The 16,261-nt window shown below is 43.9% G+C and overlaps 1 protein-coding gene across 16 annotated transcripts in view; it reads left to right on the top strand.

Annotated features, from left to right (window-relative positions):
* The window catches only part of Cspp1 (centrosome and spindle pole associated protein 1), a 112,563-nt gene that overhangs the window by 89,298 nt on the left and 7,004 nt on the right, over positions 1-16,261 (top strand). For all 16 annotated transcript variants that reach the window (XM_075971365.1, XM_075971352.1, XM_075971355.1 and 13 more), the window contains 8 exons: positions 107-219; positions 3,945-4,094; positions 4,431-4,577; positions 5,172-5,276; positions 8,674-8,740; positions 9,216-9,333; positions 13,309-13,448; positions 14,686-14,826. In XM_075971365.1, the coding sequence (XP_075827480.1) occupies positions 107-219; positions 3,945-4,094; positions 4,431-4,577; positions 5,172-5,276; positions 8,674-8,740; positions 9,216-9,333; positions 13,309-13,448; positions 14,686-14,826 (981 nt within the window). The remainder of the gene's footprint in view (positions 1-106; positions 220-3,944; positions 4,095-4,430; positions 4,578-5,171; positions 5,277-8,673; positions 8,741-9,215; positions 9,334-13,308; positions 13,449-14,685; positions 14,827-16,261) is intronic.

The raw sequence follows: 16,261 nt of genomic DNA on the forward strand, positions 1-16,261 counted from the left end.
CAGCTCTTGTCTCTGACCCTAACCCCAGGACTGCTTTCGTAATGCGGGCTTATGGGGGGGGGATTGCTCCTTTCCTAATGGTGTTTTCGCACACTGTCTTTCGAAGGTGCTGTGCAGACTCAGAGTTCTCCCTTTGCGCGGGGAAACACGTTTGGGGAGCCGCCCACGGAGCTGCAGATTAAACAGCAGGAATTGTACAAGAATTTTCTTCGTTTTCAGGTAAAAGGCTTGCTTGGTCATAGTTCCAGCTCTTAATAATAAGTGTAATTATTATAAACTGAACTTGCAGGGATTTGTCCACTGTGCACTCAGTTCTAAATGCATGCAGTTAACCCAGCTGTCTGCCTCATATCAGGGACAGCTATTGCTAAGATCACACGATTTCACTCCTATCTGAATCTTTTCTAAACTTCATTAGACGCTCAGTAGTTTTTAAGTCAGTGAATGTGAAGATTTGTAAAATTCAATGATACAGAGTGAATCTAAGTGCATATTAGAGTAGGAAATCAAGTCCCGCAATCCTCCACGGATGTGATGTCTTTGTCTCAGTACAGACTGGAAGTAGTCAGAAGTTAAATTTCAATGTAGTTTGATGGTACATGTATTGACTTCAACACTCAGACTAAGCAGGAGGATTGAAAAATCAGTCATGGTTATATGAAAATATTCTGACTCAGGTAACAAAACTAAGCAGACTTACATTTAATATATTGACATTTGCAGTTATCTGCCTCATTGAATGCAGGTGGGCAGCATTTAAAGTAATGAAATGTTGAACTTCCCTGAGAAGATGCTTGAGTGTCTAGTGTGTATTAAGCAGTGAGCTTGGGAACCACAGTATTGGCTTAGAGCTGAGTAGAATACAGCCGCCGTGGCTGGGATGTCTGCTCTTAAGGGATTCAGGGTTTTTCTCTCTCCCTCCCTTCCCTCCACACCTACACACTTATGTCTCAGAGGGTCTGGTGTAAAATTTCCTTTGGTGCTTTGGAGTAATTTTTTTTTTTTACATACTTTTTTTTTTTTACTCAAAGTCTGGTACGGTTGACTGCCTCTCTGCTTACAGAAAATGTCTAGAGTCCTTAGCCTGACATTTAAGGCTAATTTGTTCCCAGCCTGCTCCTCAGTCCTCATAAATCACAGTTGAACGTGTTCTGCTCTTAGGTGTTGTGCACTCTACGTGGTGCAGTGGCATTAAGGTAGTCTTAAGAAGGTGGGCTCTGGCATTCATGTTAGGATGTTATCAGCGGAGCACTGGGTAGACCAGAAGCATGGGCATGTTATTAGAGTAGCGACAGTGGATGTATGGAACCGACTGACAGAGAACATGACAGGTAGCAGAAGCCCCACGGGTATCAGACACTCAGGCAGCAGGTGGAGGGTGGCACAGAATCAGCTGCTGAACTTGAAGGCACTTGTGGTGGTTCTGTTACCATGACGACAACAACTCAAAATAGAAGTTTATTTTATTTAGCATGTCTGCCATGGAGTGAGGTATAATTATCAAATGTTCTAGGATTTCAAAATCACTTTTTTCACAGAATACTTTTAGATGTAGTGTGTTATTAAATTTCAGACTCTCTAGAGAAAGTCTCTATTTTAGGACGTGCAGCTAAGCACGGGTGATTGGATTGTTCACAGCTGCAGAGGTGACCTGTGGAGCCTGTCTGGGTAGCACACAGACATGCTCTGGAAAGAGAGGAGGCTTTGACTGTCCTTTTGATCCTCGTGCCCTCCCTGCAAATCCTTAGTGCATGTAGGAATAGACTGCTCTTGAATGGTGATTTCTCAATTGTTTTTCTTAGTGATCACAAAATCCATTTTGTCTTCAATCAAAATGAACACAGAATTCTAAGGAAATGCAAAATAACCAAGTGGTGTTTATTATTCCTTTCAATAATATCTTACAAGACAAAACCTGAAGCTTAAGAACTGAAATAAATGTTTTGAAATGTGCAGACTTGTTCCTAGAGGCGAGAAAAGACGCTTTAGTGCAGGGTCTGCACAAGAAGTCATAGCTGGTGCACAAGAGGCCTTGATGCTCTTCAGATTGAGTAACGTTTGTGATTTTTAAATACAGCTTTAAAATAAATTTAAGGAATTTTAATAATTCAATCAAACATTTAATTTAAAATTAGTATATTTTATAAAGTATTTTTGTGTTACATAGCTTGAAAACTGACTAGAAGATAGCGTTCTTCTTTACAAAACACTGAGCATTTTTCTTGACACCAGACGTGTGGTTTGTTAATTCCTGACGTGTTAGCAGTATTTGATTTTAATTTTGCAGCTATTCTCTGGAATTTTTCTTTTTTTCTCCTGGAAGGGGAGAGAAAAGATCCAGGTCTAAGTGTCAGGTTCTGTTGCTTCACCGGTGTTTTCTCTGGACCTGTCCTTTTGAGCATCTGCGTACACACTGCAATGTGTCAGAGTATCAGGAAAGGCTGTAGCTGTAACTCATAGTTCACATAGGAAGATTCAAGTTCTCATTATATAAAATATTGACAACATGCAACCTTAAAGCTACAGGAACTTCAACTGCATAAAAATATCTTCTATGTTAAAAATGTAAAGTCGAGAGTGGTGTCTCTAAGAGACACAGTCTCACAACAAACTTCCCGTTCTTCTTGGTCTTACAATCTTTCTGAGATTATCCCTGAATCAACATGGCTGCCTGAGCAAGGTCTGGACAAGACGAACACCAGTAGACATGCTAACACAGAAGGACAAAATCTTAGAGGCCCCAACCCTAGACAGAGAACTACAGGGAGCTAAGGAATGTTGAGAACAGGAGAAATAATTGTCTTCAGTTACTTATCCAGTGCTAAGTGGTCAGTCTTGGAATCATACACATGCAGACATCATATGGACTGAGTACAACTGCGTGTGTGCGAGGCACATGCATATATATATGTATATGTAAATATTCTTTATATATATTCATGAATTAAAGCAAAGGAGGATGGAGGGAGGATAGGGAAAATGGTATAATTGTATTTTAATTTCAAAAAAGTATTTAAATGAGATCTGTAAACGGTATTAATGATAATCTGTAAGATTCCATATTTGTTGATAACCTTAAGATAATCATAATTACACAGTACCAGCTGGGCTTGGCAGCACACACTTGGGACTCTAGTACTTGAAAGGCTAAGGCAGAAGGATCACCTTAAGTTTGAGGCCATCATGGGGTTACTTAGGGACTTCAAGGCCAACCTCAGAGTTGAGACCTTGTCTCAGAACTCCAGAAAATTGAAAGAGTTTTTTTTTTTTTGTTTGTTTTTTAAACTCATCCTACCGTCTTTGGTGCCTCATTTGTAGAGGTTATGTACTGTTTCCTAGGGGTTCCTTCCATCCAGGCCTGATGTTCTGCTGTCCTGTCTGCATCTTCTGCACATGCCTGGGCTTGGGCCCAGGGCCTGTGCGTGCTGAGCAGGCTCTACACCTGAGCTGAGATTTCAGTTCTTGGCCAGTGGGGAGGAAAGCATTGTGAGGAAATGGTTCTTTCCTAAAGAGACCAACGTGCTCAGTTAACTGTTGCATGGGAATTCTCTTCAAGTTAAGTACATTGAGGTTAGTGGTCCTTGTAGAATAATGCAGCCACAGAATTTACTCAGCACTATACACAGGAAGAACTAATATGCTCTTTATCGTCTCATTGTAATTCTTTGAACACTCTTGAGAAGTGAACATTAGTAATTCCTAGTAGGTGAGAAAATTGAGGACACGTCCATTTCTAAGTTCACACAGTCCATGTTGAGCAGACATGGCAATTGGCTAGCAGCTTTTAACAATCTCATGTCCCTTCCTAGTCAAATACAGGGCACCCCAAACCGAGGACCTTGCGGACAGAAGGCATACCTTTGTAGTCTGTAAGAGTCCAGGGAAAAGTGATATTCTAATGTGTCAGTAGTTTGTCATAACAATAACTAATCCTAATTCTTCAGATTGAGGAAAAGAGACAAAGGGAAGAAGCAGAGCGCGAGCGACTGAGAGTTGCGGAAGAGAAGGAAGAGAAGCGGCTTGCGGAGCAGAGGGCAAGGATCCAGCAGGAGTACGAGGAGGAGCAGGAGAGGAGGAGGGAGAAGGAGGAGGAGGTGTGTCCAAGGGAAGCATTATGTTCTGTTGACGTGAGAAGCTTTCGTTACTGTGTGAGAGAGCTGCTCTCCTGAGACCCATCTTTAAAGCACCCGTTGTTAATGTCATTGTGTGTTACTTTATTGGGATCAATTACTAATTTAAGAAAGAGACAAATTGCTTTTAACTGTAGACTGATAGAAGATGTCTGCTACTTTGTTCAGTAGATAGTGTCTTCATTTTATAGGCCGCTGTGTCTTTTGTCTATTCAATTTTTACTTTTAGACAAATAAAGTAACACATTTTTAAATGTGCTGCAAATGTATGCAAGAGGTGTGTCTTTTTAAATTTTAAAGCAAAGGCTCAAAAATGAAGAACTCATTCGGTTAGCTGAAGAGAGACGAAAAGAAGCAGAAAGAAAGAAGAAAGAAGAGGAAGAAAAACATAACTTGCAGCTTCAGCACTACTATGAGAGAGAAAATATGACTGGGGATGAGACCAAGGTATGTCTCAGGTAGAGACAGGTCAGCCCAGAGAGCGTGCCTGGCAGAGCTGGGAGCAGTAGGGAAGGGGGGAGAGGGTGCAGCCATCTGCCCTGACCTTCGTTTGTGAGCTGTTGCCACCTAACGAGTGGCCATTTTCAGTCTTGTTACTGTGGTCCTGTGTTCAGCTCTGCAGCCTAAGATGTGGATGCAGGCGGAACCAGTGGACTCTGGGCTCCGGCTCCCAGCAGCTCACCAGAGTCACTGGCTGCTAAATAGACTAACAAAAATACTGGGTGTGAATTTCATTTATCTAGTGATTCTTTGTTTTATGTATTATATTGGATATTAAATGTAATTCACCAAAAAGACTGTTTTCGGATGCACAGGGATGATGGTAAGAGTTGGTACATGAATCATGAATCACAATTACTAGACAGGGTTCTCTTCTCCAGAAACCTAATTTGATCTCACACAACTGAAATAATTTGACTATTTTGTAACTAGTATTTTATTAAAGACAAAATTATCTGAACTTAAATGGTCTGTGACTGTTGAATATATACTTTGCATGTGAAAATGAAATGTATTTACAACAAGCTTATTTTTTTGCAGCATTTGAGACAGCCTTCTCCTGTAGTTCCTGCTCTTCAGAACAAAATTGCAAGCAAACTCCAAAGACCTCCTTCCGTCGACACCATCATAAGTTCCTTCATCCACGTATGTACTTTTTCTTAGAGTTAATCTTCAGTTATTTGAGATGGGGTACTTTGTGAAATTTTCTAATGTTTTCCTTAGTTTGCCTATTGATAGCACGTGGTGCCCTAAAGCTTAATTCTTATTCAATTCAGGCATAATTAATAAGCCGTAGTCTGTTAAAGCAAATGGTATTTATTTGTCTCAGCTCCTGAAAAATGTCCCTTTTTTTTATTTTGGTTGTTGTTTTTATTTGTTTGTTGTGAGGCAGGGTCTCATTCTGTAGTCCTGGCTATGCAGGAATTCACTATATGGACTAGACTGGCCTTGAACCTACAGAGATCTGCTCGCATCTGCCTCCTGAGTGCTGGGATTACCACCTTGTCAGGCTAAGAAAATCTTCTGGGAAAAATATTCTAACTAGCTGTAGTTGTAGGTGTGGAGTCTCTAACTAGCTGTGGTTATACTTGGGGAGTCTCTAACTAGCTGTGGTTATACTTGGGGAGTCTCTAACTAGCTGTGGTTATACTTGGGGAGTCTCTAACTAGCTGTGGTTACACTTGGGAAGTCTCTAACTAGCTGTGGTTACACTTGTGGAGTCTCTAACTAGCTGTGGTTACTCTTGTGGAGTCTCTAACTAGCTGTGGTTACTCTTGTGGAGTCTCTAACTAGCTGTGGTTACTCTTGCAGAGTCTCTAACTAGCTGTGGTTACTCTTGTGGAGTCTCTAACTAGCTGTGGTTACTCTTGTGGAGTCTCTAACTAGCTGTGGTTACTCTTGCAGAGTCTCTAACTAACTGTGGTTACACTTGTGGAGTCTCTAACTAACTGTGGTTACTCTTGTGGAGTCTCTAACTAGCTGTGGTTACTCTTGTGGAGTCTCTAACTAGCTGTGGTTACACTTGTGGAGTCTCTAACTAGCTGTGGTTACACTTGCAGAGTCTCTAACTAGCTGTGGTTACTCTTGTGGAGTCTCTAACTAGCTGTGGTTACTCTTGTGGAGTCTCTAACTAGCTGTGGTTACTCTTGTGGAGTCTCTAACTAGCTGTGGTTACTCTTGTGGAGTCTCTAACTAGCTGTGGTTACACTTGTGGAGTCTCTAACTAGCTGTGGTTACTCTTGCAGAGTCTCTAACTAGCTGTGGTTACACTTGCAGAGTCTCTAACTAGCTGTGGTTACACTTGCAGAGTCTCTAACTAGCTGTGGTTACACTTGTGGAGTCTCTAACTAGCTGTGGTTACACTTGTGGAGTCTCTAACTAGCTGTGGTTACACTTGTGGAGTCTCTAACTAGCTGTGGTTACTCTTGCAGAGTCTCTAACTAGCTGTGGTTACACTTGCAGAGTCTCTAACTAGCTGTGGTTACACTTGTGGAGTCTCTAACTAGCTGTGGTTACACTTGTGGAGTCTCTAACTAGCTGTGGTTACACTTGCAGAGTCTCTAACTAGCTGTGGTTACTCTTGTGGAGTCTCTAACTAGCTGTGGTTATACTTGGGGAGTCTCTAACTAGCTGTGGTTACACTTGCAGAGTCTCTAACTAGCTGTGGTTACTCTTGTGGAGTCTCTAACTAGCTGTGGTTACTCTTGTGGAGTCTCTAACTAGCTGTGGTTACACTTGCAGAGTCTCTAACTAGCTGTGGTTACTCTTGCAGAGTCTCTAACTAGCTGTGGTTACACTTGCAGAGTCTCTAACTAGCTGTGGTTACACTTGCAGAGTCTCTAACTAGCTGTGGTTACTCTTGTGGAGTCTCTAACTAACTGTGGTTACACTTGTGGAGTCTCTAACTAGCTGTGGTTACTCTTGTGGAGTCTCTAACTAGCTGTGGTTACTCTTGTGGAGTCTCTAACTAGCTGTGGTTACTCTTGTGGAGTCTCTAACTAACTGTGGTTACACTTGTGGAGTCTCTAACTAGCTGTGGTTACTCTTGCAGAGTCTCTAACTAACTGTGGTTACACTTGTGGAGTCTCTAACTAGCTGTGGTTACTCTTGTGGAGTCTAACTAGCTGTGGTTACTCTTGTGGAGTCTCTAACTAGCTGTGGTTACTCTTGCCGAGTCTCTAACTAGCTGTGGTTACACTTGCGGAGTCTCTAATTAGCTGTGGTTACTCTTGTGGAGTCTCTAACTAGCTCTGGTTGTATCTGCGGAGTCCTTTATGTTTTAGACTGATCTACAGACAAAAGGAAGCCAGGAAAGTTAGCCTTTAAGTTGGTGCTTGAGCAACCAGTAGGAATTTGCTGTAAAACCTAAAGAAGTTATGAACTTTCAGTGCCTGCAAGCTATGGAGGGTGGGACATGCCATGTGGAGAATCTTGTATGGTTTTCTTTGGCCTGGCCTGATATGTGCTTGTGCAAAGGGCAGGGATTGTAGACTCTGTGCAGTGTGTTGGGGTGGGGGTGTTGTAGGCTTTGACTTTGCTCCATGGGTTTGTGGATTGCAAAGATGTGGATTACCAGAACAAGCCTAGAAGTGTGTTAGAAGAACATTTTCTTGGTGTCTGCTTCTGAGAGTCTGGTTCATACGTTCTGTGGTAGGAATTGCACCATGGTCCTTGTAATGTTAAAGTAGAGCCGTGTGGGCGCGTGTGCTCGTGTAGTGTTCTCAGAGGCGATGGAGACTGCGGACTGAAAACAAGGGACCGAGGAGGGCTGTCAGCTTGAGGAGAGATCTGGGCACACAGGTGCATGGTGGTAGTGGTCAAGGGGAATTTTCAGGTTTCTGGTGATGACTGTACAGATTGGAGTTTGAAAATTGAGTTGTGGCTGAGGAAGGCATTTTGGATTAGATTTGTGGTTTGGGAAGCAGTTAGCATTGGTGCTTACGAAGTTAATTTGATCGTGCAGGGGAAGTATATAGATGGTGTAGGGAACAGGGCTGAGGACAGAAGTTTGAGGAAATTAACAGTGTGTGAACAGGAGGAGCTACAGGCAGACAAAGTGTCAGCGATGTTAGTAGTTACTTGTCAAGAACATTCAGGGTAAAATGGCAGAGTGAGCATGTGACGTGGGGGTCGCTTTGTTTGCTGCTGAAGTGATGCATGTGGAAGCAGAGCTGAGCATCAGGGTGAGTGGGGAAGGAAGGATGTGCTCGTAACTGCTTAGCCAGCTCCCAGCCCTACATTTGCTGTTACTAGTGAAGGGAAGATCCCGTGAACAGTTGGTGGCGAGTGAAGAAGGGGGAGGCTGTGCACAGGCTGGGAGGAAGATGTAGACTTAGGAGAGGTTGGGAAGATGAGGGTACTTGTAGGAGATGGAGACCCTTTGCAGTCACAGCATACAGAGAAAGGGATTCCCATTGGCCAGGGGCAGGGAGCCTCGCACAGACCAGGGTCAGCAGATGTAGATGTGTTTTACAGTGTGGCGTTGGTTTCCTTTCACACCGAGGGACAGAGGAGAAACGCTGACTGTGTCTGTTGTTCACAGGAAAGCGCCATGTCCAGGGCCCAGTCTCCTCCGGTGCCTGCCAGGAAGAACCAACTCCGGGCAGAGGGTAGGCAGTGCACTGTATTCTACAGGATATTTACTTCTTCCAGTCATCCCAAAGTAATTACAGAACTTCAGGAACTTGCAAAAACCGAGGGAAAAGTGCTATGTCTACTCTCCCCGTCCCCCATTGCATCCTGCACAAATTATAGTGGTGCACTCTACAGACAGACTCAGCAGGTTTTCACCGGTTTGAACCTGTTTATTTGCATTTTTGGCTTTTGTGCTTGTGACTTTAGGTGTTTTCTCATGTGTAATTTGTACAGCCGCCATGACAGTCAGCTTTGAGCATGCAAACCCCCTTTTGCTTTGCCCTTGTAGTTCTCTGTGCGCCCGAGAATCTCTGCGTTTATCAAGACTCTCACCGTGGGTCTTAATGATGTTCATTATGATGTGTGCATATATATATATTTAAAACACACATAAGTATCTTTTGTAAAATTTATCTCAGTATATTTTTAACTCTTCCCGGGAACTTGCAGAGGAGAAGAAGAGCGTCATCACGGAGCTGTCGGAGATGAGGAAGCAGCTGCGCAGCGAGGAGAGGCGGCTGCAGGGGCGGCTGCTGCGGCTCGACAGTGAGGACGCTGTCCCTCTCAGGTACTCTGCCTGCGTCTTCCTGGAATAGGGCCTGGTTCACCTTAGAGCCTCCTGCCCTTCCTGTGTCGTCTGAAAATGAGATGTAAAATCTAGCTCCTTGAGGGAAATGAGACAGGAATGGAAAATTCTAAGGCTGAGATGATTACACACAGTGGTGGTTTATGATTATCTTTAGATTTTCCTTCAATAATGTAACTGTTTTTGTTTTTTGTTTTGTTTTGGTTAATACTCATTTCCTAGCAAAGCAAAGCTGCTGTTACAGTTAGAGGGCTCAGCTTCTCTAAACAAAGCTTCTGCACTGTATGTTAGTCTTCTGGGAACTTGAAGATTGTTTCTGGGTTACTGAACAGCAATCCTTTCCTTTAAAAATAAGCTTTCTGTCTGGGGATAATCTGATAAAAAAGTTGGGAACATCACATGTACAGCTAGGCTCCCACCATCTGGCTCTCTACGTCATTAATATCTAAGCATTACAAGCATATGTTTGAGGCTGACATTTGTTGTGTGACAGATTTTTACCGGGGAGACACACGCACATCTGCTCGCCCCAGATTGGGAGCCCACGACAGTCCAGAGGACAGATACCAATAATGTACAACTTCTGAACCAGTGAGTTTCATTGAGGTTGCTTACCGGAGCAGAAGTGACGCACAGACAGCTGCATCACCAAAGCCACCCAACATAGCAGCCCGTGTCACAGAGCAGGGATCCTGGAGCACACTGCACCTACAGGCCACTCGGCAGGTCAAAGGGTCCTCCCTGGTGCTTCAGTTATTCTGAACCTCTTCCAGGCAGCTCAGCTTCTTCTGGGCGGCTGGGCTGGGCTGGTCTCAGGGTTTTTTTTTTTTTTTTTTTTGCCCCTCTGTGTATGAGTGGCTTCTTTGTACCTGTGTTCCCTTGGCTTTTATTGCTTACTCTGACAGGGAGGGGCCTAGTGAGTCTGGTCAGTTTCAGAGACTTCCTTGAGCTATTTGAAGCTGTTTACCTTCCTGCTTAAGGGGCTCCCCATTTGAGAAGAAATTGTTACACAACAACATTGAAATGTTATTGTTATTTAAATCATCCTTTCTGGATTTCTTTTTTTAATGTCCTGTCTCTGTCCAGGTGTCTGATACGAGTCTCAGTGTTGTGTTCTGTTTTCATGGCTCCCTGTGACCTCTGTCCAGGTGTCTGATACGAGTCTCAGTGTTGTGTCCTGTTTTCATGGCTCCCTGTGACCTCTGTCCAGGTGTCTGATACGAGTCTCAGTGTTGTGTCCTGTTTTCATGGCTCCCTGTGACCTCTGTCCAGGTGTCTGATACGAGTCTCAGTGTTGTGTCCTGTTTTCATGGCTCCCTGTGACCTCTGTCCAGGTGTCTGATACGAGTCTCAGTGTTGTGTCCTGTTTTCATGGCTCCCTGTCACCTCTGGTCTTGGATTTTTTTCAGCCTGTTTTTCATGACTGAAAGTTTCTCCATCCTGGCCAGAGATTCTTTGTACTCCTTAGCGTGAGAGTGTGTGAGCTGCCCTCTGACTGGACAGGCTGGGGAACGTTACCGAGGAGCTGCTCTCCCATGGCATGCTGCCAAGAGTGCACACAGCACTGTGTTGTTGGCGATGCTGACCCTCACCATATGGTTCAGTACTGTCAGGTAGCTCTATCAGAGTAAAGACAGGTGGGGGGGGGGTGTAGAGAGATGGCTCAGAGGTTAAGAGCATCGCTTGCTTTTCCAAAGGTCCTGAGTTCAATTCCCAGCAACCACATGGTGGCTCACAACCATCTGTAATGGGGTCTGCTGCCCTCCTCTGGCCTGCAGGCATACACACAGACAGAATATTATATACCTAATAAATAAATATTTTTTTTAAAAAAGACAGGCATGGGTTAAGTTTTGTGAGCCTTGAATTTTAACTTTCAGGGGTTGGAATTACGATAACTTCGACAGTGGTCTGTTAAACACATTACTGATAGGATTTTTAATATGTACCATAGAGACATGTATTGCTTGGTTCTTTGTTCTAATGTCATAGAGCAGCTTCATAAAAAGAATTTCTTCTTCATTTTACTGCATTATCAAGCTCCCCATGTGTCGGGCACGGAACAAATAAGATATAGACCACATACAAATGTGATCTAACAACCTAATTGTAAACAAATTTTCTTACTTACTTATTAGTATTATGAAAGCTGATAGGGGTTCAATGTAAATGTCTACCAGCAGCTTCTTTTGGTGATTGTCTTAATGAGTCTTTGTAGATTTGCTGCTGTCAGTGCAAAAACCACAGCTCTCATCCTAAAGGAATAAGAAATTGTTTATTCTGGAACCATTTCTGATTGATCATGGCCTGGGAGCACAGATTTAGGTTACCCTAAGTTTCCTTGTTTCATGTGGAGACAGCTTCGTGACATTTTTATAGTTTTACAGATCACAGAAAGTCATACATCAAGGTAAATTTAAAATGCATTGGTGGGTACATCAGAGAAGGAGTAGCCCAGGGAAGCTTTTTCACAGGTCTAAGAGGTGCTCTGATGGGATCCTTAGCTCTTGGGTTGACAGAAACTAGTGTTCTGCTAAGTTAAATGATTGCAAAAAGGCTTTTATCTATTGTTGCAAGGTGTTCCTGTACAGAGGGAGGCAAGGAATGCTGCTCCAGAGGCCCAGACCTTAGCCCAAGATAAGGCCGTTAGCCTTTGGACCCGCAACTTCCAGCCCTCCCAGGGTACTGATCCGCTGCCCCTCTCTGCAGCAGGGCTCTGCTTTCAGAGGTTTCCTTCATAGCAACCAGATACAGGTCTTTTCAGAGCTTTATTTCAAATTGTCCTCCTAGTTACATGGCAGGGATCTGAGCCAGCTGTGGCAGGGCTGTGCTGTGCCTTTGAAACGTTCCCTGAGAGAAAAGGAAACCCCATGAAAGGACCCCAGCTTTTCCTGTCTAATTGTTTATGACTATAACTTAATTTCTTTCTTTCTTTCTTTCTTTCTTTCTTTCTTTCTTTCTTTCTTTCTTTCTCTCTCTCTCTCTCTCTCTCTCTCTCTCTCTCTCTCTCTCTCTCTCTCTTCCTTTTTTTAAGGAAAGATAGATGTTGGCTTTGGTGACACACATCCTTTAATCGAAATGCTGGGAGGGAGAGGCAAGCAGATCTTTTATGAATTCAAGACTAATGTGTTCTACATAGCGAGTTTCGGGCCAGCCAGGGACACAGACAGGCCCTGTGTCACAGAGGTGGGGTAGAGACAGGAGAGAGGAGAGACAGGAGAGGGAAGGTGAGGAGCGAGCGAGCGAGGGGAGGAGGAGAGGGGAGAGGAGGGAGAGAGAGAGGGGGTCCAGTGTTGAAGGAAGTACTAATTGGTATTTAGTTTTTATTTTCAGAGCGACTTTCCATTCTCCATCCATTTCCTTTGGGCAGATGACAACAGCCAACCCTTAGCGAAAGCTTCCTTCCAGAGCTGCCCAGCATGTTCACCCCTAGAGTACTGTTGAGCTTGTATAGCCCAGGCTGTTGGGAGGGTTTTGTAGAGTCACGGTACAGTTCCCTCAGTGTGGAGCCGAGCATCGGAAGCATGTTCTGTGCGCAGTTTCTGCTTTAGACAGATACCGGATTCACGCAAGTACTGTGTACGGTCCTTCACATCTCTCTTAATTCTCTCCTCACAGCATGATTCAAATGCACAGATTTTTATAGATGAGGCATTAAAATCCAATTGCTAAAAAGTAGCATGCCTGATCTTTGTTTTTTTGAGACAGGGTGTCATGTAGCTCAGGCTGACATTAAATTATGAGACTGGCCTTGAACTCTAGAATGCTAGAGTTGCAGGCAGGTGACATCATGCGCTTATAAAGTCTTTAGGTTTTAGCACAGGGGATCAGCAGAGCGGGACTGTTGAAATTTATGTAATAACCGTGGTGAAAGATGCCAAATTGCTTTTACAGTGACTTGGATGTGCCCTTGTTTCCAAGCCATAAGGAATATTGATCATGGCTTGTCATTTCCAGGAAAAGAGAGAGGAATCCCATGGACATATTTGACATGGCTAGACATCGGGTACAAGCTCCTGTCAGAAGACCATCGCTGAAGGCCTTGGATGCTAATACTTTTCAGAATATCCATGACTTCAATGAGCTCAAAGAGAGAGGTGAGCCTAAGCTGCCATGTTGACTCTGCTACACTCTAGGTGACATCGTGGGGCAGGACAGGTTAAAGCCCATCACATAAGCAGTCAGTTGCTTGATCTGGGGACTTCATTATAATACTGCCAAGTTTATGTAAAGTTTTTCATTAGGGAACATCAGTTTTGTGTCCTCTAACTTCATGTCTGCTGTAATGTGCTTTGACTGAGGTTCTGATTTGCAATCAAGATTGCTACCTAATTTTTTCCAATGCTGGTGATGAAGCTGAGGGTCTGGTGAAGTGCTCCCAACAAGGCCCAGAGTTCCCATATGATCCCTGCCTCTGCCCATGCACAGCCTCTCCATTGTGGCCACCTGCACTTCAGAGGCACACAGTGTGAGGACTGACCAGCCTGATGGATATAGCGTTCTCTCTCAACGCGCACGGTTTGCCTTCGGGCTTATTTCTGTGTGCATTCTCTCAGCATGGATAGCTGTGTGATTACATGTACTCACTGTTGTAGGATCTTACAGAACAGTTTCACAGGCCTGAAAGTCCTTGGCTACACATGTTCTCCCCTCCCTTCCTCTTATCCCTTACATTCCCACAGTGCACCCTATACAGAGTGTCAAAGTCGATACCGTTGTGACCATTAAATTCAGCCTTCGCACTGGTCATTCAGGCACACGCAGCTGTTCTCAATCCCTTTTCAGGGCTTGATAGGTCATTTTAATCCCCACCCCCCGCTTTTTTTCTTTTTCTTTTTAAATATCTATCTATCTATCTATCTATCTATCTATCTATCTATCTATCTATCTATCTATCATGTATACAGTGTTCTGTCTGTGTGTATGCCTGCAGGCCAGAAGAGGGCACCAGACCCCACTACAGATGGTTGTGAGCCACCATGTGGTTGCTGGGAATTGAACTCAGGACCTTTGGAAGAGCAGGCAATGCTCTTAACCACTGAGCCATCTCTCCAGCCCCCTGCTTTTTTTTTTTTTTTCTGAGACAGGTTCATATGCTGTAGGCCATGCTGAGCTAGAACTCACTGTTTAGCCCAAGTAACCTTGAACTGGTAGCAGTTTTAGAACTAAAGGCAGAAGTTTAACTTAATTTCATTCATTGTTTAATCATAAACCAGTTCATCTGTTCATTCTCTTAACAACATCTCGGATGCCTGCTTCCATATTTTATATTTAGAATTGTCTAAATCTCAGTTGGAAACAATATTTAACTTAGTTCTGTAATTTTTGCACCAGATTCAGAAACACGAGTGGATCTGAAATTACTGTACCCAGATCCTCCCCGAGATCATCACACCTTAGAGATTCAGCAGCAGGCCCTGCTCCGGGAGCAGCAGAAGAGACTGAACAGATTGAAAATGCAGGACAGTGCAGGAGGTAAGTTGCCCACGCCGCTGCTGCCCACGCCGCTGCTGCCCACGCGGGCGCTGCACACACTGCTGCTGTAGATGGCTCTGTGGCCCTTCTTTCTCCAGCTGTTCAGGAGTTGGTTTTCTAGATTTGTTTAAAAAAGGTTTCATATATGTGTGTGTATATATATATATATATGAAACCTTTTTTACACACACACACACACACACATATATACATATATACACACATATACACATGTATGTATATATACACATATATAATATACATACATACATGCATGCATACATATATATTTATATTTGGGGGGACATAGGTGAAGGTACCTTCAGAGATCAGAATAGTATGTGGGATCCCTGAAACAAACTCGGCAGTTGGGTGCCGGGAACCAACTCCTGTCCTGTAAAATCAGTGAACTGAGCCCTCTTGACAGCATTTTAAAAAAAAAAAAATTTTTTTTTTAAGACTATCTTCTTGGCTGACCTGGAATTCACTGTGAAGACTAGGCTGACTTTGAAGTTGGAGCCGTCATCCTGAGGGCTCTTAGGATGGGCATGTGCCACTCTGTCCAGCCTTTTTGGCTTTTTTTATTTTTTATTTTTTTTGTTTTTTCTAGACAGGGTTTCTCTGTGGCTTTGGAGCCTGTTCTGGAACTAGCTCTGTAGACCAGGCTGGTCTCGAACTCAAGAGAGATCCGCCTGCCTCTGCCTCCTGAGTGCTGGGATTAAAGGCGTGTGCCACCATCGCCCGGCTCCTTTTTGGCTTTTACTGTCTCTTGAATTGACTTCAATCCCAGGCAGGCCATGTTCATGTAAGCCTTTTGCCATAGAGTTGGGAAAGGAACTCATTTCATAGCGTGCTCTGATTAGCCCAGTAAGGGCCATCATGTATCCCTTCTTGGGATACAGCTGTTCACAGTGTGGTGCGCACTTTTAATCCCAGAACTCGGGAGGCAGAGTCAGGCGGATCTCTGTGAGTTCGAGGCCAGCCTGGTCTACAGAGCTAGTTCCAGGACAGGCTCCAAAGCTACAGAGAAATCCTGTCTCAAAAAACCAAAGAGAGAGAGAGAGAGAGAGAGAGAGAGAGAGAGAGAGAGAGAGAGAGAGAGAGAGAGAGAGAAATCTGTGGAGTATCAGATTTGAGTGTATGTTTTTGTATAATTCTCCAGTTATCTAAATCTAGTCCAATGATATTAGGACACTGACAGGATGTGGTGGGCAGCAAGCTAGGCTGCCGCTCTCAAGGGGCTGATGATAGAGAATTCAGAGGCCAGGTGTGAACACCGTAAAGGATCTAAGCCTGCAGCCACATGGAGCTTGCAGGTGCACAGGGTCAGTGCGCACAGAGGTAGGGTGGCGTCGTCTCAGCATCCCTGGGCCTTCCTGAGCACACATGGACATTGTGGCTTTACCTGTATCCCACTTCTTTGCCAGCCTGCAGG

The sequence above is a fragment of the Microtus pennsylvanicus genome, chromosome 5 (genome assembly GCF_037038515.1).
Source record: "Microtus pennsylvanicus isolate mMicPen1 chromosome 5, mMicPen1.hap1, whole genome shotgun sequence".
NCBI lineage: Eukaryota > Metazoa > Chordata > Mammalia > Rodentia > Cricetidae > Microtus > Microtus pennsylvanicus.